The sequence below is a fragment of the Topomyia yanbarensis genome, chromosome 2 (genome assembly GCF_030247195.1).
Source record: "Topomyia yanbarensis strain Yona2022 chromosome 2, ASM3024719v1, whole genome shotgun sequence".
Taxonomy (NCBI): Eukaryota; Metazoa; Arthropoda; class Insecta; order Diptera; family Culicidae; genus Topomyia; species Topomyia yanbarensis.
In genome coordinates this window covers 122,296,630-122,322,752 of record NC_080671.1, presented here as the reverse complement: position 1 = coordinate 122,322,752, position 26,123 = coordinate 122,296,630, and the positions used below count along the sequence as shown (strand labels likewise).

The 26,123-nt window shown below is 36.7% G+C and overlaps 1 protein-coding gene across 1 annotated transcript in view; it reads left to right on the top strand.

Annotated features, from left to right (window-relative positions):
- The first annotated feature begins 1,860 nt into the window (after positions 1-1,860).
- Positions 1,861-26,123, top strand: part of LOC131680087 (proton-coupled amino acid transporter-like protein pathetic) — a 138,214-nt gene continuing 113,951 nt past the window's right edge. The window contains exon 1 of the mRNA XM_058960808.1: positions 1,861-2,231. Coding sequence (XP_058816791.1) covers positions 2,166-2,231 — 66 coding nt within the window. The 5' untranslated portion in view covers positions 1,861-2,165. The remainder of the gene's footprint in view (positions 2,232-26,123) is intronic.

The following is a 26,123-nucleotide window of genomic DNA, read 5'->3' as shown; positions in this document are numbered from 1 at the left end:
TTGGAACTCTGATACACGCGTTTCCTACATAACATTGGCAATCATTCAAAGTTTTATCTATGAATATATTGGCTCTGATATTTAATTTTTAGTTCCTGGAAGGGTACTTTAAGAAAATGAAACGTTAAAAATTTGGTTTCGACTTTAAAGTTATCCGACCTTTCGTCTTTCGACTTTTTGTCCTTTCGACCATTTGTATTTTCGACCATTTGTCTTTCGACCATTTGTCTTTCGACCTTTTGTCTTTTCGACATTTTGTCTTTCGACCTTTTGTCCTTTCGACTTTTTGTATTTTCGACCATTTGTCTCTTCGACCTTTTGTCATAGATTCTGTATAAATATAGCTGCTGCATTTTATTTAAATTTCTCCAATGTTATTCTTGAAAGCAATTTTTTGTCGAAAATCAGAAGTGTTCAAAGGATTCAGTCACACGCAAGTCCAGTGCTAGCGTCCGGGTTGTCAAATACAGAAAAAAATGAGAGGGGTTTGAATATAGTGAAAATTGAATTGATGGAATTGATTGAAATTGATGATTTGAAGAAAGTGAACAATCTGGTTAAACATGAAGAAGTAGATCAGAAAGATGCATTGTGTAAACTCATCAATTGCAGTTTAATAAAACCATTTATTGTCGCGCTTATAATAAAATCTCACATTGCGGGCGTCTGAAAGGCGCATCAAATATAGCCGCAGTTGCTCCGCAAGCAGATTTCAGTGGAGCTTTATTTTTCTGCCAGCTGTGTGCTTTTCGAAAGCTTCAAGGAAAAAGCTGCCTATACATTTATATAGGCGGCTGTCACGCGCCTATCTCAATTGAGCTTTCATATAATCGCATATCGAGCGATTATTCTGCAAGGCACAATAACCAGTGCTCTACAAGTTGATTGTATAGGAGGCGGTCCAGACCCCTCGGGCCCCTCCCTTGGATCCACCACTGTCAAACGCTGCAAAAGACCCCACAATTCATATGTGTTATGATGTCCGGCCCGTTATTGTTGTGTACTCAAATAGTTCAGTACAACACTAAATTATACCGAAAAGTAGGTTATTTTTTTACGTTTTAACGACATTCAATTAGCTAGAGATTACTGGGTAGGGAAAGTTATGAAACTTAGAGCCATAGTACTCAAGTGAGAGCAAGGATGTGAAGTAAACAGATCGGAAAACTAGAAGTGACAGGGTCATTAGAACAGGCATAATATCGTACGGGCTTAATCTTTGCCTTCTGATAATGAGGGTCGAGCTTAGGCAAAATAACTACGAATCACCCGAGTTCTCTAACATGTGTCCTGATAAATTTAGACGTATCTATCTTTACCGTGACAACCGGTTGTCCCGATCCTACAATCAATCATGGCGTACAAAGAGTGCATAAAAATACAATGAATGCAATCAGAAACCGCAGTTATTTCGCAATGATTGACTTCTTAGTGGACCCCAGCCGGAATAAATTACAAAATTCTTAAACTTTTTTTTTTGATTCCTTTCTTTCCAAATTTGACAGCTAGGCACACCCTACTACTACACTCACACCAGTTGATCCCCTCCCTGCGATTATCAATTCAGGAAACTTGTTAGAATAAATTCGCGCAAACAATTTTAAGCGAAATTACGTCCCACTGTAGATTGCAATTTTCTGTGTCAAAACGATAGCGAAGGTGAACCAGCCATTTAATATGGCGATAGCTTTCAGCTCAGTTTGTTATGATCTGGGCAGTGGTCATTTGGTGGGGATAACCCACCAACAACGGATGTTTTCAGATTCATCAGCTGATCAGTTGGGCAGCCCAAGGGGGTTTGCTAATTGAAATTTTATGCCATGTAACTTTTTGCACATCACTGCCACGGACGATTTTATGCACCCCATCAGTACGGTTTCGGACATGTCCCAGTGAGCAGTTGCTAGTTAGCTTGGGCGCTGTGTGTGCAAAAGCGAGTGCCGGTTGACTTTCCGATCGTATAACCTAGTGAAGGTCTGCGTGCTGAACGGGCACAATCGTATCCTTCGATAAGTTGGTCGGCTATAAGCTACCGGAGGTCACGACCAAACAGTTTAACCTAAAATCATACACAATGTACAAAGTTTCAATCTGCAAATGACATCTCTAAGCTGAGTGTAGAATAGACATCAATAAATCAATCTGAATAATTACCTATATCAAAAATGGAGCAAACTGTTCCGGAGACTGCTTCCGGTGTCCAACAGCAAGGGAATGTCAAGAACGATCAGGTAAGAAACGTCCTTCATTTAGCATGTAAAGTACGGTTTAGCTATCCAACCATGCGGAATTTGGGAGGACAGTACGGATTTTGGACGCGCGTCAGGAAAAAATCCCTGTACGGATTGGACCGGAATTTTTACGGAATTTTCGACCTCAGTGGAAGCAGAAGTACTCTCGGGACAAATTCAATTCTGATCGAGCAGTTTGGTACAGATAAGGAAAATAGATAAAAGTGCAAGTTACATGGAAACGTAGGCTACGTTACGTAACTTTTTATTCAGTAGACAATTAAATGGCAAATTTTGAAAACTTATCACAGAAGGAAATACTGTTGAAAGTTTATATTATTGGATAACTTGCTTGATCAAATTAAGCAATAAAGGAAAATTTTTAAGCTTCCTCTTCAGGGAACAAATTTACCCCTGAAAATGATTCGATCCAGCATCGAAACGTCGGAGTAATTACAACTTAAGTTTTATCAATAACGCTAACACTGCCGAAATAATTCCAGTTTAAAAATACGCTACAGTCGAATTCTTATAATAAAAGAAGATTCGTAACAAATTGTGCTATATATCAGGGTTCGATGCTAACGAGATGTACCTTTAAGGTTAATTTGTTATGATCCTATGATCGTCCATATTTACTGAGGTAAGATGTCATGTTGAGGTTTTTTATTTCTATTTCAGTTAATGGAGTAATTGTAATTTACGTAGATTATCATGTTGAAACAAAAAGAGAATTTTTGTTTTGGATTTCCCACTTTAGCCATGGCTCCTTGGAAATTATGAACATCCTGTATCACATAAAATTGGTGTAGCTATCCTTCCAATTCCTATTGGCATTATGTAAACTACATGCGCCAATGTGTTTTCGCGTCATCTTCGCTGTTACTGTGGGAGATTCGGAGTGATCTCTACCCATGATGACGAAAGTTCAAACATGGCGTGTGTAAGTGAGCATGAAAAATCCCGGATAATATCTGGTGGCTATTTGGAAACACTCTTTGTGAACAGGCTGTATGACCGACGGCTTAGCGAAAATGTGTTCGTTGATTGCTGATACTTCAAATGTTGCACAGCTAACTACCAATTACTCCATTCTTTTAAATTTCGATGCACTAATTTTCCGTTCTCACCGATAAAACCTTTCACAGGTATTGAAGCCTGCATGATAGTGTTCGCTAACGGCAAGGTATCTCCAACGACCAACTCGATGGAGGTCGATTTGGATATATCTGCGGTGGTACAAATAATGCCGATAAGTCCACTTTTCGATACAAATTATATCCATCTAATACAACTGGCACCGGGAATGTCTTCTTCCGGACCAAATATAACACATTTAACATCATCGATATATGCGGGATCTAACTAAACACTCGGCCATGTACGAAGAAGTCTTATCTATGTAACCGCCTGGGAAGTAGAGGTTGATGGTGTAGTCTCCTACGGGGGCCCTAATTGCGAAATATAAGGTTTAATTCTTTAAGAACCCTTTGCTTTAGTCAGTGAAAATTCTAGTTTGCAAATAATTGGGTTCGGTAAAATTCGAGGAATCTAAGAAAACCACTAATTTTCCATCGGACTCATATCGAGCCTTTCGCAGGGTCTGCTCTTCTACACTTTGTTTTTTTTTAACGGGGCTCGTCTTGTGCCGCGAGGCATGAACTGCCTTCGTCGCAAACCATTGGGCCTACAGCTACCTATTGTAGAAACAAGGCATGGTGTGGAAAATGCGGAGAGAACTATTAAAAGCTTTCCTACTGTAGAGAGACTCCGCACGACCTCTCAACATATTCCACATAATTAATATTTGGGGAAAAATTGAAGCACTCTTTTGAAGAACGCTTTGAGAAGAATTGCTAAATAGGGCTACGCTACCGGCCATGATTAATGTATACGCTTCCTCGTTCACTAACCAGCGAGAATCTGACCATCCCATTGTGGGAACTTTTTCTAGTGTGCCATATACATTTTCAAAGGAGTAAAATCGCTTTCTCTCCTTAGCTTCCTCGTAAATGCCTGAGACTGTCCCTTGAAGGGTGTTGTTACAAAACCAAAATAAGTGGTTCCTGGTCTCGGGAATCCTTGAAAAGAGCAGGAATTTTGACATAGGACATCAAAAACGCCAAATGTCCCTATATTTCGGTCCCTACATTTTTTACCAGATTTTACACCATTGCATTGTGTAAAACCTGGTTAACTGCCATTGTGGATCTTCCACAATTTTAACATTATTCGCCAGAGCCAGGAAAACACTTTTGGGGATCAAAAAGAGCTGTTCTGTCAATCGGATTATCCTTTGCTTGGTACCAGGTATTGAAGTTGTCGCTTGTCAAGTCCAAATCAAAGGCAAAGACTTATTGGACACATTCCGCGGGCTTGTACACCAGAAGGACGTTTTTGTTTTGTCTTATTTTGGTTTCACAATATTTTTTCCTCGATTCGGTAGTGTTTAAACCATCGAAAAGTTATGTAATCCAACTATTAGTGTTGGCTACACCGAAGACGATCGAAACCCACCTTTGGTATCTGCATGCAATCAGCCACAACGGGTCCGGTTGAAATTTGGTGATGAAACTGGCTCTGACTTAATACGGTCTAATTTTGCTCAGCCATGTATGCATGCATCTTGGGTTGTCATACGACCAATAAAATAGGCGCCCACGAATTGTTCACACATCACACAACACCTTTATTATACATATTAGATGGACTAACGACTATTTATTAAAATATTAACATCTAACATAAAATTTATACATCTGGAGTAATATCACATGGGTCCGTTGGACCGTCTTCACCGGAGATTGAAATGGCACTGTCCTGCACGTTCACCACTAGGCTAGCCCGAAGCAATGCAGTGTGATCTGCGATGTTTTCCCAGGCACTCTCTCGATCAGGCGATCTCCCGCTCTGGATTGGTGTATGACGATCGTGGACCACCACATGCTGATAACGTAGTGCAACCACCACTCTTATCACTGCTGATGGCACTACCACCGACGATGCGCTGCTGATCTCACTGGTGATCTCACTGATGGTCGTAAACGACGTGATATTGTACCGATCGGATGTGTTGGAGAGTAATGGACTGTTTATTCCAGGGATGTAGTGGAGGGTGGATGGTGCGACTCCTAAACAATTAGCATTTCGACAAGTAGTTGAAAAATATATAGAGAATAAAGTTGAATTTCACGGAAAATGGTTCCTGAATTATTGACTTCTAAGAAAAGCTCTATTTCATGAAACTATTATTGAAATTTTTATCTGTTTAAAGGAATTTGTTCGTTATTGAGTGTAGAATAATAAAACTAGAAAAAAAATTCCTTGATTTGACCACTAATACTTTTTGAACTAATAGAAGTTTTGATTGTTTCTGCGTTGTAACGTCACGAAAAATGCCTATGTTTTAATTTTATTAAAAAACTAAAATTTTGTTCAAATTTATACTCCGGATTCTCTTTGTATTCAAAAATACTTTTCTAAAAAGCCTACAATTTCTTTTATTGGATGTGCGGAACTAAAGTTACAACAGAATGCACTTTGCGTTGTAACGTCACGTAATTCAACTTTTAGCAGCCGCTTGAATGATTTATCAGATATAGTGTAAAATTTTACTTCGTATGGTTTATGGAAACGCTTTCAAGTTGTTTCGTAAACAGGAAATTATACTAGCGGGATATTCATAACTTCAGAATGTATATCCTTAAGTGTTTAAGGGGTTATACACCATGGACACATTCTTTCTTGACGTTACAACGATTTGGCCAACCTTCATTCTATAAATCTCTTATAACTTTTTCAAATGAACTCCTTCATCAAACCTAATTATAAATTCAGAAAATAAACGAAATTTTATGTAAGATTTGATCTACAACACTTGAATGCACTAGAGAAAGTATTTTTAATAAACGATTGAGTAACGTCACATTATATTTCATTTAAAAGTGCACCTACGCTGTACTCTCTTCGGCGCCGGTCATATTGCACGTTCCGATGCAATTACGCTAACAGCAACGTAATCCAGGACATGCGATGGAATTTTTGAGCTTTGTTCTCGAGTTAGTATTTAGCCATAAATAATAATGCGTTCCCTGAATATATCTTTCCTCACAGTAGGGCATTGCAAAAAAAATTTTTTTTTTGAATTCTCAAAGGCCCCCCCTCTCATATTGTGACAAATGTCAAAGTAAGCTCAGATGCCAAAGTTGAGGTATTAGGACAAATAATGAAAAAAATGAGATTTGTAGAGTAAATATCAAAAAGTTTGATGTTTTTGAATTTTACCTTTAACGTTTTTATTTTTGTTTTATTCCTCAGAATTTTACACGTTCAATAAGTTACATTTTGTGAAAATTGATTGAAGAATAATAGAGATATATGCATGAGAAAATGATAAAATTTAATATGACTGACAAAAAGCCCTATAACCCCAACTTCTCGTATTCGAACTAAGGTCAAAAGGGTTCCGTTCGATTTCTGAGATTTTTTCACATTAGAAAAATTACAAAATATGTATGATTTGCATCACGGAGCAGAAAAATCATTAAAAATAGGGGATTTTGGGGCCAAAATGACCCAGTACCCCACTTTTCCGTATTTTTCAAGAAACAAATATATCTTCATTCAAATACTTAGCTTATTTCCTTTCAAAAGAGGTATAAATTGTAATTTTCTGATTGTTACTTCAAAAGTTAGAGCATTCAATGTATTTTTCCTCCATATTTTCCCATAGTACCAATTTCAAAAAAATTCAAGCGAAGTGGGCGGGGGTCTAAAATTGTCCAAATGATGTGAAATTTGGCATCTGAGCTTACTTTGACATTTGTCACAATATGAGAGGGGGGGCCTTTGAGAATTCAAAAAAAAGTTTTTTTTGCAATGCCCTACCTCACAGTAATCAACCATTCCACACTTCGCCATCATCGATGAGACGCCCGGTATAAGGTTGTCCGCAACCTCTGTTGTAGTCGCACGTGCCGTCAGTTAGTAACCAACCAATTCTTCCGTTACAAGCCGAAATACATCGTCGAAGTAGCTACATAATCGAAATGCCTGACGTATTAAATCCAATATAGACGGGTATCTATCCGAATTTACGGGAGGTTGCAAAAACATAATTGGGTCTACAGAGACCTATCTGGGTGACCGCACTAAATCGTCTCAATTGCTTAGAGTCGGATAAAAAGGCTATGGCTCATCTCAAATGAACACAAAAAAGATAAATGAGGGAGTGTTTATTTGGTGTTTGCAGACATTTAAAATTCCGTCGAATTGACGATTGGATGTAACACATTCTTTAGTAACATCACGGCGATGTGACGTGTTCTTTTTCTCTGAATCTTTGTAACTATAATATATACAATATTTCAGAGTACTTAGCATTGTCGATTGTCTGGCGCTTAAATTGTGCTCGCTTTGTCATTTAAATCCACTTGCTTAAGCCCAACATTGCAAATATCATGCTATAAACTCTGATCGGGAACCTGATTCCTTACCAAATTAAAGAAAGCAGTACTGCCAATTTATTTTTGTTTGTGAAATATGTGATAAAAGCTGCTATTTTGGCTCCGTTAAACTACCATATTGTGCCGTGTCAAATAAATAAATGTGTCAAATGGCTCAAATCTATCCACAACAAGATATAAAATAAAAAATTTCTTGGTTTGATCAATTATTTCTGCTACAATCAAAAAATAAACTGTAACGTGATTTTTCAACAACCCCATTTTGTTATTCGAGTTAATTATCATTAAATCATTTATCATCATTAAATATTTAAAATTTTACTCAAAACAGTAGCACCAGCGTAACTTACAGAGTTTTAGAAAAGTTGAAGATTTTCGTGACGTTACAACGCAATGAGATATCGCTTTTCTAAGAAAGGAGCGTTGTAACGTCACGAAAGTTAAAAGATGCTTTATAAGAAACAAAACAATAAAAAATATATTTAATGGCACCTAGTTATTCGTATGCTATTTAGAAATACATCTTAGAAGATTGGTCCTTAATAAAAAATCATAGAGCAGATATTTTGACTTTTTTATAAATACGTTGAAAGTTCTAATTTGTGACGCGTTGTAACGTCACGTTCCATAATCGATCATAAAACAATCCTCTACCAGTATATTCAGTTTATGTTTATTAAATCTGTAGTAAAATTTTGTCAGCTTTCCGAATTTGTAATAAGTTTTGATGTAGGCGTTCATTTGATAAAGTTATAACATATTTATGGAATGAAGAATCGTCAAATCGTTGTAACCTCACGAAAGAATGTGTCATTGGTATTGTTTCCAAATACATCGCACATCAGCTGGTTTTAGAAGACTTCAATTATCACGGTATGCCATGGGATTGTCTTCACGACGATAACCGATCTATCTAACTGCGCGATATTTGCGACAACTTCAATATGACCATCTTGAATACGGTGGAAATGACACAAATTCCTACTCCACCTGCACGGCCAAGCGCTTTAGATTTATTATTGTACTCGACCTCGCTACAATTAGTGAGCCCATTGATTGAAAGAGCTACGCGTCCAACAATCAAATTAAATCAAGAAATTCTTGCGGTGGAAACGTACAAGGTTTGGACTGGTTTGATTCTATACACTGTGATAAAATGTCAGACGAAACGAGTACCCAGTGCGAGCAACAGTGGACGGTGGTGGTGACCAGAGAGCGTTCAGAATTGTACGCGAAAAGGTCTTATAAGGACTTTTTGAAAGTTGAATCGCCCGAATTATTCTGAATATACGTTAGAAACACAAAGTGACTTGACGAAAGCTGAAAAACGCGGTTTTTGGCACCGGTTTGTCGACGGATTAACGAGAGAAAAAATGTTTCAACTGGTGGCTATGCCCTACGTTGTGTACTCGATTCAACCTTTGATCGAAATACACGTAACCAAGAATCTTTCGGTGACAACAGAATTCCATGTAGATACACATTCAAATCGACGTTTTACGATGAAATGATAATGCTGTATATAAACGAATTGATTATTTTTTAATCACACCTTTTTATCTGACAGCATACATGCTCGCGCTAAGCATTGCAATATATTACCGTAACGTTCATCAGAAGATGACAAATATGCATAGCTTCTATGCTATTTATTATGACAGTAGTGGAGTGGCCAGGGTGACCACATCGTTACAGTTTCTGAGGAAAATATTAGAGTTTCTGAGTTCTTTATCTGAAAAATCATGCCAGATTACCAGATACAAATATTAGTTTGAGTTCCTTCGCACTGCTCTTTTACGGGCAATGAGAAGGCGGACACTTAGGCATTAGAATGTCATTTTTATGAAAGATAGCGTAATTTCAACGAGTTTTTCAATATTTTTGGAATATTGGCAAATTTCATGGAACCATGGAAGCTTAGAGATCCCAAAGGTATCAACAAACCTTGGTTAAAGGGGATTGATGAGGGTCGTGACTTTCTTCGAGTGATATATCGCGTCATGTCCAATAATTATACGTTGAATGCGAATCTCCGTGATATTGGGGTCGTGGAGAGAAGTCTTCACGACATTAAATATGTTGTCTGGTCGTGCGCTTAGTGTTCTAGCGTCAGATTTATGCTAACCGGCCTCATTCCACTGCAAGATGTGCTGGATATTCTCGAGCTCCCCTATGTGTCTCTTCTCTCATATACATATTCTTAACCACCACAGATATCCAAATTTAGTTATCTCTTCTCTCTACCTGGCAATCAGGTCCCAAAAGAGTTACCAGCGGATCCAAGGAGGTCAGTCGGCGATCCAATTCATGATGTCCTGACATTGATCTTCCGTTTGCCAAAAAGCTGCAAGTTAAATTTCTTCTTTTCCCTGTCGTTGTTGTCCGCCCTCTCTTCACTTCCCCTGACACGGTCTTTGCTACTCTGATGTTGAAACCAATCCCTCGTGTGATTCTCTTTGTTTAAATTTTTAATAAAATAAAAAAAATTGCGAATTATATATTTAGTCATTTAACATATTTCTAACTGCATCCTCCATTCTGAATAAAATCGCGTTAATATTTTTTGAGAATCGATCAGTATTACTCGTTTTAAGAAATAAAAAATAATTTCAAATTTCAATGGATTGCTTATTGTTATCCCTCATTTTGAAGAAATTGAAATTGTAAAGCAAAGAAATTTGTAGCTGAATTAAAATATAAAATTGTTGCACATCGAGAGTTTCGGACGCATTCATTTTGTACGCGAGACTTTCGAGTGGGTAATTCCCCCTCGGTTATTTTCGAGTGGGCAGTACTACCGTATTCCGCCAGTACCCAACTTAAGTTTTCCAATTCAATAACATGATTAACATCAAAATATCGTGTTAAATCGTAAAAAAACATTTTTAAAACCCTCTTATACTTAGGGAGATGTCTTGTAAGCCAATATTTCAAAATATATGATTTTCTGGTTATATTTCTCAAACACATTGACATTTCGATCGCAACTTCATAGTTTTTTAAATGTTTTCATGAATGATAGTAGTGCTAATATCAAATTTTAAAAAAGTGCCAAATCAGTCGAAGAATTCCTCGAACTTTTTTGTTTGCGGAATAACGGTTGAGTTTAGCTAAACAGTATATTCAGAGGAATTTTAGAAGGGGAATACGGGGCTATTCGGATCTAGCTAAGTAAATCGCCCTTTTAGACGAATAGATGTGAAAAAATATTGGTCATATAGCCTAATTGTTAGTTTGGAACATCATCTACATTTTGGAGCCAAAAAAATTCATTTTCACCTCTCAATGCCAGCGCTGGGCGACGATTGTTTAAACTCTACTTTTTTCCATCCATTTACAATGTAGGGATAGCCCTAGACCGTCATTTTTTTACTATGTGATTATGTTTATTAGTAAAAGATTTATTGGAGAAACTCCTTAAAAAATTGCGTTAAAAACTGTATCTGAGCAGTCATTGCTGTCGATTGAGGCATCATGCATTTTCTTTGCTGTAGTATGGGAATCGTGTGCGCCGATGCGAAGCGCTGATTTGGTGGAATTGGCGGTCCGAATAGCCCCGTACGTTCATTTCGCACAAAAGTGGTGAGCGTCTTGAAAACATTTGTGTTTTCACCCAAACCAAAATCATTCCAAAAAATGGCAGCCTCGAGCTTTCAAAATAATTGCCTGTTATTTTTTGTCACTTTTATTTGTTACTTTTTTCACGATTTCGCCAATATAATGATTTTTATTTAGAAGATGGCAAAAAAATAAAACACGTTGCATCTTCGTTCTAAAAAAAACTACAGAATAAGATTCATCTGTCAAAAAGGATGTTTCAGAGTAGCACTTTAACGAATATGTACGACAGTCAGAAAATTTTACAGTTTTCTGAGTAATCGAGTGGGTTTGAATTATCCCCACAGTCTTAATAGCCCCGGGTTCCCCTATTATATATCAACATTCTTTCATAATCAGATATGACTTCCCGATGAATTTTGACCCAACGAACGTAATCATTCTTCACAATTTTTTTATGGATGCATTTTCGAGCTTTGATTGAACTCTCGAAAAGAGATAGGGTTGCTGGTGGTACTTTGACGAGGAAAGTTTTACTGAAAATGAGGTTCGACTTCAAGAGACACATGAGTATGCGCTGAAATCAATCAGAATTTTGGAACGTTTTCATCGCTTTTTATTACATAAAAGGTAAAAAAAATAAGTATGCTCTGTTTTATGTCTTATGTAACTCGTACCACTAGTAGAAAAAATTATATTTTCTTCACATTCACCATAGAGTTTATTGTAATGCACACATGTGTCTTTATTACATTTGTGAATGATTTTGTTGATTTAGTTAGGTATACTATTTCGCTTCCTCGGATTCAAAAGCACCAGTCACTCTCGCTGTGAAGGATAACCCGAAGGAGCATAATGATGCTCCACAGTAAACAAACACAATACGTGAAATCACACTGTACCTAATGTCTTTCGAGATTCTTTATAAATATAAATAAATAAATAAATAAATAAATAAATAAATCGTTGATCCATCGAAGGGAAGGACCTGTGGGGTAAAGTAAATCTTATTGTCCAACACCACTAGGGACCCTCCTTTCCGGTTAGGGCCTGCAACCCGCGGATTATGCTTATGACGACAGTGTGCTGAACGATTTGCAAAATGATGCTGAGAGTTCCTGGCAAAGCAAAGGGCAACGCAAAGCTACAAAATAATCCACTGGACGCTTCCGGGCAAAATCCGAATTCTCTGAACAAAGACCTGGAATTCGCCTCCAAAAACCGGTGTAGCAACCCTAAACAAAAGGCTAAGTAGTTTTCTTTTAATTTTTAATAGATACTTTCGATAATAATCTTGCAGTTATGATGACAAGAAATCGACTTCATATTGGCGAAATTCGAAGGCAACACACAAGAAGAGATTTTTTTGTGGAAAATTCTGAATTTTCGATAACCAAATCAATAGCAGTATTTTCGGAACGAGTAGATGCCAGAGATTGATTTTTGACACCATTTTGAAAACCAAGATGCCGACATCTGGTTTAGCGGAATTCTCTATATCCCAATCAATATGGATATTTTCGACACGGTTTTTATGAGTCGATGCCAAAAATCGATGTCTGATGCCTTTTTGAAATCTAAGATGGTGACATCTCTTTTCTGTTGACGGATTTTATACTATAGCTTCGACATGTCGGATTTTTGTATGGTAACGAATATCAATTTTAGATATGGAGACATTCTACTACCTCTACCTTTGCAAATGAGAAATATCCATATTGTACAATTTCACATGATAACGCGCCAAGTCACCATCATGAATTTTGAAGTCTCCGCCATCTTCTTGCAGCATAGGGGAGCCCGGGGCTAGTTGGCGGTTGGGGTAAGTTGGTGGAATCCCCTTTTCTCCGTTTCTAATAGACATAAAGCGCTGTCTCTCGTTGTGAACCTCAAGTAATGTGAAACGCTTTATCCAATGTGTTTTTGTTGCAAAATATTTTGTTTTGTAGAAGCTGTGGACGTTATTGTATTTTTGAGCATACTTTGTAAATTTTCATAATTTTAAACATTTTGTGTTATTTAAGGTGGTTTGCAATCTATTCCTCGAATGATTATATTTTTCGATAGTGTGTGAAAAGAGCTTTCAGTATCCGTATAGATATTACACCTATCCATACACAAAAGTAATTTTTTAAATCCTTTTTTATAAAAAGTGCGGTTGGGGTAAGTTGGCGGTAACGCACACGGGGCAAGTTGTACTATTTACAGTGCAAAAAGTAAGAGAAACTTTTTCTTGTGTCTCTCGTCAATGCAGCGGACAATTATTTCGGCCAATCGCCTTTCGAAAATTTGCTTTTGAATATGGTGTACGCGTCGAAGTCAAAATGACGGGGTATTGAGACTGAATTATAATAAATAGTGTCGAAAAATATACAGTTTTATTGAAAAGACAATTGCCACATTTCATAAGGTCCACTGATGTAATCGGATTTCCATTTGATTGCTTATTTTCTGGCATTCCGCCAACTTACCCCATACATACCGCCAACTTACACCGGGGCTGGGGTAAGTTGGCGGCTTTCTTTTCACATATTTTTGTCTCTAGAAATGAAGACAACCTATCAATCATTTGCATAAAATTCAGAGATGTTGCCAACAGTCCGTCTTTTCATGTAACGTGTTCTATTTTGCAAGATCTGCCAAAATCAAAGCGGTAAAAAATTAAAACTGAAAACACCGCAAACTAGCCCCGGTCTCCCCTACTAGCATTTTCATGCATAGCTATTGTAAACTTGCTTTCAATGAACTATTTGAAATTTCTTGTCATTAATTAGCATTTTGAGGGAAGAAAAACCGTAAAAAATATTTTAATGGCACAGCAATAATGAAGCGATCTATTTTGTCAAAAGCGGTTTTTAAAAAGCACTTTCCATGCCCATTGGTTACTTGGGTAACATATTGACTTATATTAAATAATCTAATTCAACTCTGTGTGGTATAAATTGGTCACCCTGTAAATATGAATGCGATCCGCCAGTGCGTTAGTGGTGCGTACTATGCGTACCAGCTTTTCACATACACACATTGTGCTTCTGTTGAGGAATGATGCTAAAAGTAAAGTAAAGTAAAGTAAATTTTATTTTCTCTTTGAATGTGGTAACTTTTATTCATATTGAACATTATACACAATTTAATTTATTCTATTAATTTTATTACTTTTTAAACTCGCTGATTTTTTTTATTTTCAATCATTTTATTGTTTAAAAGCAAGCAAAATGAAAAAAATGATAAAATATAAAGAAAGAAATTTTTTTATTTATTTTATCACTTTCTTCATTTTATTGATTTTATTAACCCTCTGCATACCCTGTTATTTATGAACAACCACGTTTTCAAACTTTGGTGTTAGACAAGATTTCCTCACAAAAAAGTAAAACTAATAATTGTGACTATCAGAAATTATTGCAATTGTTCTGATTGGATTTCACTGGAGCAATGCTGCCAGAGACATTTTCAGTTATCGGTGAAAAATTATATTTTGATATATCTTCGATGTCTTCAAATATTGTTGAAAAATGATAAATTTTATCAATGCTTTGGGCTATTTTTTCTGAACAATCGAACTATTGAAAACTATGCAGGAGATATGCATTAAGGACCGGTTTGTAAAAATCGAGCAGCTTCTCACACTGCTAGATAAGCATCTATCTTGATCAAAACAGGTTTTTCGTATTTCTTTGCTCTATCACTTTAAAGGAAAACGGTTTTGGACCCATAGTTTTATTCACATTCTTTATTTTATTTAATTTCATCATTTTATTAAATTGTTAGTTTCACCTAGTTCATATATTTTAGCCAGTTTCTTCATTTTAGTAATTCGGTTTAGTCAGTTATTTTTTATGATTGTATGACAGTTTGTTAGCTTGAAACAATTTAATTAACTCTCTTAATTTCATAACTTTTTCAATACTGTCTAATTTTCATTTGAGCTAATTTGAATTATTTATTTTATTAATTTGATTTATGTTAATCATTCTATTCATTTTATGAATACTTTTTTATTTTTTTGCTTCATAATTATTTTAAATTTTTATTTGTTTTATTATTTTTCTTTAATTTATTCAGTTTATTCGAAGTTTTATTCCTGCAGGACTCGAAAATGTGCTTTCTCACATCTAGTTGCTTGCCAACTTTGTGTGTGTTCGGCAAACTAATGAATAATACAACAGTGATATGTGTAAGAAATGTCTCATCTCACTGATAGGTGGATTAAATCGTGTTTTTATTCAATTTTCCTCTAAGCGGTTACAAATTTTTATCAGGATGAAAAAAATCGAATTTTTGTAAATTAGATATTCTGAAGTTTTAACGACATTCAATTAGCTAGAGATTACTGGCTAGGTAAAGTTATAAAAATTAGAGCCATAGTACTCGACACGTCGGTTGTCACGGTAAAGATGGACACGTCTATCTATACCAGGACACATACTAGTGAACTCGGGTGATTCGTAGTTATGCTGCCTAAGCTCGACCCTCATTAGCAGAAGACGATGATTAAGCCTGTTCTAATGACCCTGCCACTTCTAGTTTTCCGACCTGTTTACTTCACATCCTTGCTCTCACTTGAGTACTATGGCTCTAATTTTCATAACTTTCCCTACCCAGTAATCTCTAGATAATTGAATGTCGTTAAAATGTAAAAAAGAAAATGTGACTAACATAGTCGAAATAAAAAAAGGAAAAATAATATTCTGAAGTTTTCTCAAAATTTTATTAGGATCGGAATACTACAACTTGAGTTACAGTTATTCATAAACCGCTACCCATTGACCACTCGTAAGCGGTGCGTAGTGTTTGATACGCTGGACCGACAGTAAAACTTGATTATCTCGGAATTGTATTTTGTTGAAAAGTTCATTCGCGGCGGTCACGATATCTCAGGAACTAATTAATCGATCAATCTGAAATTTTTTACTAGTTGTTTCTTATTAAATCAGCTACTGTGTGTACAAAAATAATTTTACTGGAATGAACACATCATTTTTTTCCGATCGGAAAACTCAATTTGTGATGCGCATGAAAATTAAGTTGGGCAATAATGGGTTTATAGTTACCAATCAAGATTCGTTAAATAACAAATGCGTTCAGATACTTTCCGTTTCCGTTTCCGTTGGGGGGTGGGCGTAGCGTATTGGTAAATCGATTGCCTAGTACGCAGCGCACTTGGGTTCGAGTCCCGACCCCGCACATAGGGTTAGAAATTTTTCATAAGAGATATTTCTAACCCGAAGAGGCGAATGACCTTAAGGTTAAAACCTCTATAATCGAAATAAAAAAAATAAAAAAAAATACTTTCCGTTGCTGATAACAGCAGCGAAATTATTGATTACATACATTAATTTTAAAAATCTCCTACGGAATGAATTGTATGAAGAGCTTAGATTAAGGATAAGGGCATCTAAATACTGGTCGAACTGGTTCGTGTACTTCAAAAAAAAAAAAATGCTTGCGCGAACATAACTTTGCAAGTCATCGACAACTCAAATCAGCCGATTCACAAACATCTTACTTTAATAATGTTAGCAGTTTCATGAGCGTATTAATTTTGACCAATTAACCCATTATATCCTAGCGTATGAAATTTCATACGCAGAACTATCCATCGTTTAACGCGTATTTACTGCAGAATTTTGGCATCTAACTGCTTTATTATTGTATTAATGGGATTATTGCACCTCATATTTCATTGTGAAACAAGACAACTGCCATTTTTTATAATTTTGTTTACATTTTTGAACCGTGTATAGTTGGGGCAAATGGCGGCTGAAAAGTAAGCAATACATTTAATTGAATTTTATTGTTGGAATTCGTGCTAATAATTCCATTATGTGCCAAAACGTTCCTACAGGTGTAAATAAAAGTGTTGTCTATCTGAAAATCCGAAGAAATATGTCAAACAATTTGAAATTTGTTGTTTTAATTAAAGCATACGATATTTTTTGCACGAGATATTTTCATTCTCAAAACCATTTTAAGCGGTGATTTTATTTTTCGCATAATCTTTGATAAATTTTTTGGTGGAATTGAAGATATCACTATATTTGGCTCACTTTTTGAAACCCCTGGGTTATAATGGGTTAAGGCCATATACTAGTCAGTCCTGAAGTGGATCAAAAGTGGTGACAAATGATCATTCATTAGCCAATTGCACGTTTGTGAAATAGATGTATTTTCCATGTCGTCGTTGTCGTTTCTTGTACACCAGCTTGTTTAATACCTTGGAAACTGGCGTGAAAAATGGGACGGAGAAAAAATATTTCTCAATTTTTAGGATGAAATAGATGGAGAGTAAATTGAAACATATATCATATATTTCGAATTAAAATCAACCCTAAAAAATTTCCCCGAATACATCCCTGTAACCATTTCGGGAGGTGCGTGCTTTCGCAACCAAAGCACAATTGACTGGTAGGTATATATCTTCGTTCCTGCATACATCTAGGGGTATGGCACATTCCATACTAAAGCGAACCGCTCCGCTTCAAATAAATTCTCACTCTCAGCACACGTCCCGATACGATGAGCTTTTCATTCATAACCACCCGCTGCCATGTGTAGCAGCCGATGCCGCACGAGACCGAGATTATGCTGCTTGGTAGTGGTGGTGCGTTCATAAATCTTCATCGCAAACGATTCCCATCAAACGGTTGCGAGCTGGCATGTGCTTTTCTCTGCAACATTGCACCCCTGGCGGTAGGGCTAGGTGTACGAACGGATGGCCAATGCCAAGAATGCCGGCCGGCTGTAAATCGATATGGAAGGAATGAGATTGTTTTGGCTTTTTTTCATAAAAACTGTCTGTTGAAGCACATTGCGTCGTCGCAGCGGAATACACTTGAGCTGGTAGAAGACTGGCTTGAGTTGAGACTGAGTTTGTGTGGTTGGAAAGTGACGTCATGGAAAATTTAACCATACCTGGTGAAATTTTTCGATTGGTGCATTGATTCGTTGTGCAGCTGGGTGGTGTTTGGTGCCTACAGGAGGGTTTGTAAGTCGCATATTCACGACGATATGTAAGAAAGGTATGTATGTAGCGTATGTTTTGATTCATACGTCGTAACAGGCTCGTATGGTTGTTGATAAAAAATGTTTCTTCGGCTGTGTTTGTAGTGCTATATATAGATTGATGGAAATTTTTACTGTTTCGTTGCTCGCTCAGCCCATTCCCATAGTGTAGGCGAAGTTCATAACTAGATAGGATCGGTATCGGCAAAACAGTGATCCGAAAACGATGCGTTTGCATACGGCGCGGCATATCGATCCTCGTGATGACTTCCATTGATGAAATGAGTCTACCACGAAGGCAATTGATGATTGATCGTTGTACACCAATTTACGCTAAGCGCCAGTACCTAAGTGCTGCGACACTTATCAATTGAATTAAATTGGTTCGATTGGGCTTGTCTGAGTTTCTAAGTTAAAAGTTTGCCAATTTTTTTTATCCAGTTGGACAAAGTCCAGAGCGAAATAAGAGCTTGATTGAGATGGGAAATTGGTCACACTCTGCGTGCGCATGCACTGACTGACGGATAGAGAGATAGAGGATATTATCAAGTAACACACTTAGTTTTACGTGACGATATCTTGAAGACTTGTTTCATAATACCGAACATAAAACCAATTACAATAATAAATATATGTCCCGATTTTGTCAATGTCCCCGTTTTATCAGCCTAACATTCACCAAGGGAAAGATAAAAACGGGTTTTCACTGTAAATAGAGCCATAAACGACTCTTAAGATTCTATACTTAAGAAGGTTCTCAAGAGTATTTCCCAAGGTTCTCTTAAAACTTTTAGGTTTTAGCAGTACATTATTGTAATGACGTTGCATTTTGGGGGGTAGGGGAGTTACCAAATTTCTGATAAAGTGTGACGAAGGGGAGCGTAGGGTCTGAAGTTGTGCGACGTAGCATTAAGTTTAATTTTTTTTTTTTGACGGGCATCAAAACCCATTGATTATAGAAAACAATTTAATGTTCCTCTATTTGTATGAGAAATAAATTTAAATCCATACAAGTTACTTTTGACGTTGTTTTTCATGTGGTAAGTTTTTTGATTTGCGGAACTGCAAGCTAGCGAAAAAATGAATGCGGCTTTACCCTGCTGCAATGGTTGGTTAATCTTGCTAACTAGTAGACTTAGTTTGGTAGCAGAATTAAATTTTTTCTTCGGATTCAAACAAACAAAATTTAGTAAATCAGTAGAACGTATACTTCTTAGAATCATTGGGAGCTGCATGATTGCGTACTGAGAGATCGCTTCACGTTTTATGACATATAAAATTCAAAACAAAACTATTAACACTATATTTGTCATGAAATCGGCTTATTTTGTACGCAATTTGCAGTTATAATTTTTCAGGCAGTTCCCCAAGTAACCATAAGCATTAAGCCATTGCACTATATTGGCTATACATTTGCTCTAATGTTGCATTGAAACTCCATTACAGCATTAACAACGCAATAAAGCTCAATATTAGCATCAATAATGCATAACTGCGCAGCCGACATATCGTCGCTGTTGTGCTATCTTATGACAAACGCCATTTTGGGGTAAACTGAGTTAGATATGCCACAATATTTTATATTTTTATATTCTGCTTGGTTACTGAGATATAGCGAGAAACGTGCTGAGAAATTTTTAATTTTTTGCTTCAAATGACTGTGCTTGGGGATTCGCTCAAATTATCTTTATGTATGAGATGTTTTTATATGTAAAACTATCTGATAAACACAATGGCATAATCATTTTCGAAACAAAAATGCACGAACTGTGACAAAAATGCAATTTAAGTTGTATATTGTATATTTGGCAACACTGTAACCAAAAATAACTATTTCTTCTAGATTCCCTGACTCATTTCCTTCAAAATGCATCTCACCGATTGTTTATAGACCAAATGAAGCCAAAGATATGAATAAAAGTTAATAATTGGTGATTTTTTTCAATGGAAAATTTTCCATGCTCGATTATGACACGCCATACAAATTTTGTCATCAATACACACCTATGACACGTGTGAGACCGACTTTTGTTTACATTTTTAAAGAAAACTCGCAATGTATTTAACCGATTTTCGTAATATTTGAGAGAAAAATGAAGAATAGATAGAAGAATCATTTGTTTTCTTTGAATTGTTTATACCATTTATATGTTTCAAGATATTCAATCTCAAACTTTAAAAATCGTTTTTCTCGAAATGTGCAAAATGGCGCTTGTCATAAGATAGCACAACAGCGACGATATAGCATTCTCGCTTGCTCTATATGCGTATATAAAGCTGATATAACGCGTACATGCTTCAGGGATCTTTAAAGCATGTAAGATTTACAAGTGCATTTAATGCCATTATGGAGCAAATATAAAGCTGATATAATGCTATTGAAATGCTGTGGGTTTATTTGTTATGCAACTCTTCATGAAGATTATATTCGGCATATTAATTATGCCGATATTCATTATAATGCATTAGAACAGAGTCAATTACGGTTTTGAACAGAACATTTTATTTTAAAATTTTTCCTTTTTGCTCATCATACCGAAAAGAAACATAAGAAATGGTTTTAAAACCATGGCGGACAATGACAGCCAACTGAAGCTTTTAATAGCATTAGTAGTGCCAATATAAGGCTTTCAAATTTGACATTTGTGCGATGGTGCTATATAATAACATTAGTACTGCAGAAACGAGCTGTCAATCTCTGCACAGTAATAGCACTATTTTTCGCCTTTTCTGGCATAACACCAGCATTATATAAGTATTTAGGGTTTCTCGGCTTTTTAGGACAGCTTTATATGTGGATCTAAAGCAGATATTAGGCTACGTTATAATGCTTATTGGTTACTTGGGTCCTTAACAAGTACTGCAAATTGTATTATTCCAATTGCTTGATCCTACCATTGGAAGGAGATTCTCTGCCACTGCAGATTGCGCATAAATGACTCTGTTTATGGATCCACTCCTTTTTAGCCCATCATACAGTGATAATGTGAATGCCATTTGATATCATAATTTGACCCTTGCTGTTCTCTGCGCGTGAAGAGCACAATACCAATAACTAAATTAGTTATGGAATTTACGTTTCGACTTCGTCTCATCAGCATCCGACACTAACCTAAGTTGCGGGACATCACGCTTGACTAGGGGTTTGCTCAGAAACACAAATTGTGATTCCGTTTCTTTTTTGAGCTAGCGTCAATCCGGCTCTAGTTTGGTCCGTTAACTAAATCAGTGTCGGACTCTGAGCTTGAGCTTGAGCTTGTGCGACCACACCTGGCTGCTACTCCGTTATCGATCTGGACTAGCTGAAGTTGCACAGGGAATCAGTAGATAATTATACTTTGGAGTAGCAGAAACATCTTTCAATGTGCAACTCCTGGTAATCCTAAAATGTTTATTGATCAATACCGGCGCCGGCCAGGCCCGAACGTAGCTCGCGAAAGGAAATGGAAGGAATTGTTAGTCCGATACTTGCTTTTGCTAGAGGCCGTATATACTATTGCGCACTCCACAAGTATCACGGGAGGAGGATATTTCTTAGTAAGTATAGAAGTTGGATTCTACTTCTTCTTTACCGACACCAGATAGGTGACTCCACTATCTGGATGAGATATCGATCCATCAACTCATGGACCGGGGACCAACGGCTTTACTTCCCTTCCGAAGGAAGACGTGACCACAGATTTTTTCACCTCAGAAAAATCTCAACGACCTCGGCTGGAATTGAACCCAGGCCAACTGGAATGAGTGGCGGTCATGCTTACCACTCAACCACCGCACAGTGGTCCCCCCATAGGCCAATAATACAAAAAAGTATTTCGGCGAAGGCGTGTTTTTATCTTGCGATTACATCGTTCTGTATGTATATTTTATAACTTCATAATTAATTTTGTCAACTGAACTGAACCGGTTTTCTTAGTATATAGAAGAATGCATAGGGTGGCTCGTTATTTACCGATAATGTAAATAATATCGATAATCGATTGCTCGCCAGAAAAATGTTTTTGTCGATCTGTAATTTTTAATATTCAATTTTTTTTTCAGATAACACTACTATTAGCTTTGTATTAAATGATAGTTATCAGTTTTTTGAGTGTAAGGAGGGCAGAAATATGAGTTTATTTATATATGTAATAGAAAAATTAACCTAAAAATTTTCAATATGACTTTAACTAACTTTGTCCCTCGATATCCTTCCCGAACTTCGTTTCAAAATGGTCGTCAGACGTTCCACTTCCACTTGAACTAGGCTTCAGCTGCGCATCTCTGCGCCCAGAATGCCTAGAAAATCTAAGATGTTGTACTTGTTTAACGGGATAATGCAAGACGAAAACCTTTATATCAGATTGTCAAATTATATTACGATAATAATTACTACTGATCTCGAAACTATATAGCTTCTTTGTTATTTTCCCAAAATTTGTTATCGATCGAATCATTAGAACTTGAGTGGTATCGATTTATTTGACGCTTCCCTTTGAAACACATGTCACTACGGAATATTCGATGTACGAGGCAGTGGCGTAGCCAGAAATTTTGTTTGGAGGGGGTTTTGACGAAAATTTTAGATTTTTCAAAAATGTTGGCGGGTCTATTGATGACATTTAATCTGTAGGCCGCGATCGACTGGGTACTACTGCATAATAGCGAAATGGGATGGTGTGAGCGGGCATGGGCGCTATAACCCTACCGTAGGCAGAGCTAAATACCTGTCGCAGGTGTCAGTTATGTAGGGTGGCCGACTACGAGACAGGTTAGGTCAAGTTCAAAGAGTGACCCAAAAACACCACTTTACTAACAATCAAGCAGAAAAGGATGAGCTGAAATTCGCAACTTCGAAACCGTAGCATTGGAAGAGCTTTGATAGACGGGCAGAAGGTGTGGAAATGCGGGAATCGAGCGACGGCACAAGAGCTGGGCAAAATGCGCCAACGCGTGATCAAGTGGCAGGCGATCAGCGAAAGAATGTGTGTAGTGCGGATCAAAGGCCATTTCTTCGACTAGAGCATTATCAATGTGCACTGACCTCACGAAGCCGAGAAAGATGCATTTTACGCGCAGCTGGAGCTATGGCGGAATGTTAGCTGCCTATGACGGAATGTTAAGCTCGTCATCGGTGACATAAACATCCTGATAGGCCGGGGCATTGTATAAACCGGTTATCCCACAGGATAGTCTGTACACATTATAAATAATGTGCAGAAATTCTCACGATTGATAAGTATATTATGACGAACACCTAAATAGCGAAGCGCGCAGTCGACGACAGATTCCGGATCTACCTACATGAAAAAATAGGACGGTTGAACCGCACGGCAATGATCAGCTGTCATATGAGCTACTCAAACACAGAGTAGAGGAATTGGCTAGAGCACTCCACTGGGAGCTTTTGAAGATCTGGAAGGAGGAGATTTTACCGAAGTATAGGATGTAGGGAGTAGTATGTCCCATCTATAAAAATGGTGTTAAGTGGGATTTTTGCAACTAATTTCCGATTAATCACATTACTGAACTGCCCTTGTATGCAAAGGTGACGTAAATGCCATCGAGTATATTTTTCAGGAAATCAATTTTCAAATCTTGCATGGTGCGGGTAAAAGCATGCTTTCGCCACTTTGCTTTTCGCATTTCAACAGGTTATTTTTTATTTTAATTTGAAGTCGTTTGCACTGAAAGAAGCGAATTTTCGTAGTGAACTTAAAAATACGAAAAAGTTAAATTTGACCAAGATGGCGTTGAAGTCACTTTTGCATACTAGGATAGTAAATGTCATCTACAAGGTTTTCTCCCAAATTCTTTGTTGCCGCCTATAACCGTTAGTAAGGGAATTCGTAGTGCAATATGGCCTATAATGCACAAACACGGGTTGAATCCATATCTTCAACCAAGCTACTTGCAATAACATTCTTGAAAACTTGGCTGAAGACAATAAATTTGATTGGAATTAGCAATGCATCCAACTGGAAAAATTAATCAACAAAATTATGCTGCTAAATACTAAACCACCAAAAGCTGATGGTTTCCAAATAATGCAATCTTGGTGCCGTTCAATGTACACCATTTTTTTATTGCCAATCTTAGCTAAGGGCAATTTATATAAGTTATAACCCAAAAAATCAAATGCATATAAAACCCGATTCTGACCTGTTAGAAACAAGCGTAAAACGCAATTTTTCATCAGTTTCTATGTAGGCGTTTTCATTGAGCTATTTTGCTTGATATTTACATGATTTATCAACTATAGGACTAAATATTAGTAACAAGATCTAATTCTCACAATTTACAAAAAGTCCCCAAAACGTTTAAAACATTAAATTCTCAATGTAATGAACCGATAATAAACTTCCAAAATTATTATTTGAATATTTAATAAACTAGTCAGCATCAAACTTTTTTTTCTTTAATTCAAATATTTTGGTTTGGAGGGGGTTTTAACCCCCAAAACACCCCCTTGGCTGCGCCACTGGTACGAGGCAAATCTCTCACTACACTTCGTATTACAACTACGTTCTCAAGTACAAATAGTATTTCTCCATTTTAAAATAGTTGGTACTCGGAGTTTTTACTTATTATGGGACAATTTTTATTGTAGGAAAACTCATTGTTTGTTCACGAAAACCATCATTTTAAAAGAAAAAAATACACGATTTATTTAAAATTCGAGATATTATGCTCACCGAAGACGATATCATAAGATTTGCTTTCAGGTGCAGAAGCTACAATATAGAGAACTTTCAATGAATAACTATTTATTTTTTTACCAGCGCAGCACAACTTGTACTATTCGATACTAAAAAAATCTGGAATAAAAAAAAGTATATGTGAATCTTAATGTAATAAGAAAAGCCGCATTACACTGTGAGGTGGATATAACCGAATTTTTATTGCGAAATTTGAATTCTGCGACCCAAATTTACTATAGAAATGCAGTTTTGTATCAAAATTTGCATTACATATATTTATGACCGCCTCTCTTAAGGAATGGAACCACCGGCGCCGTCGTAAATCAGTGTCGGACTCTGATGAGACGAAGTCGAAACGCGAATTCCATAACTAATTTTCTTCGATCCAATTATCAAGGCAGCGCAGGATCATTCTCTCGCTTATCTTCTGTATACACGAAAGCATTGCAATCGGCCGATACGAGTTGTGGTCAGAAACTGATTGTCACGGTTTTGAAATTGCCATCTCTTTCACTTACCTCCAATCTCGAGGGACAATGTTACTCATAAGGAACTGGCTGTATAAATTCAACAAACGCAAAACGTTTGTTTTGAATCTTCTCATGCATTCTGAATGGAAAGATTTATTGTTTGCACGAAAATAATCACTAATACTTTCAAGGAATTAAATAATTACCGAATTACTTTATTTTGGTTCTTTTAGCAGATCCCATCCCTTCGCAACCTCTTTTGCCACTTTCAACCGCAAAGGCTTTAGTTCAATTGAATTTAAATTGCTTTTGAATTTTTTTCGAAGTACCATCGATCAAACTGTGCCAATAGTTCCCAGAACCGAAAAAATTGAAGTATTGACTTTTTGAGAAAGGAAAAACACTTTTTTAGTTGCCACTGAAAATACTGCCAAATAGCTCACGGTTCCCCGACTGAGCTGGTATAATTAAAGAAATTGATCAGGTGCAAGAATAGGAAATTTTGCTTTTCCTAATTTGCGATAAATAATTGTTTCACATCTCATAAAATGTGTTCATTTTTCATTCCATTTTTTTCGGATTTTAGTCTTCACGAATCTTCCTTTGGTTATGTCAATATTCTATAATATTCTAGTCATTCCTGATTATACAAAGCAGTTTAATCGACCGATATTCAATAATCGATACTTAGGGTACCAAAAAAAAATCTAAGTT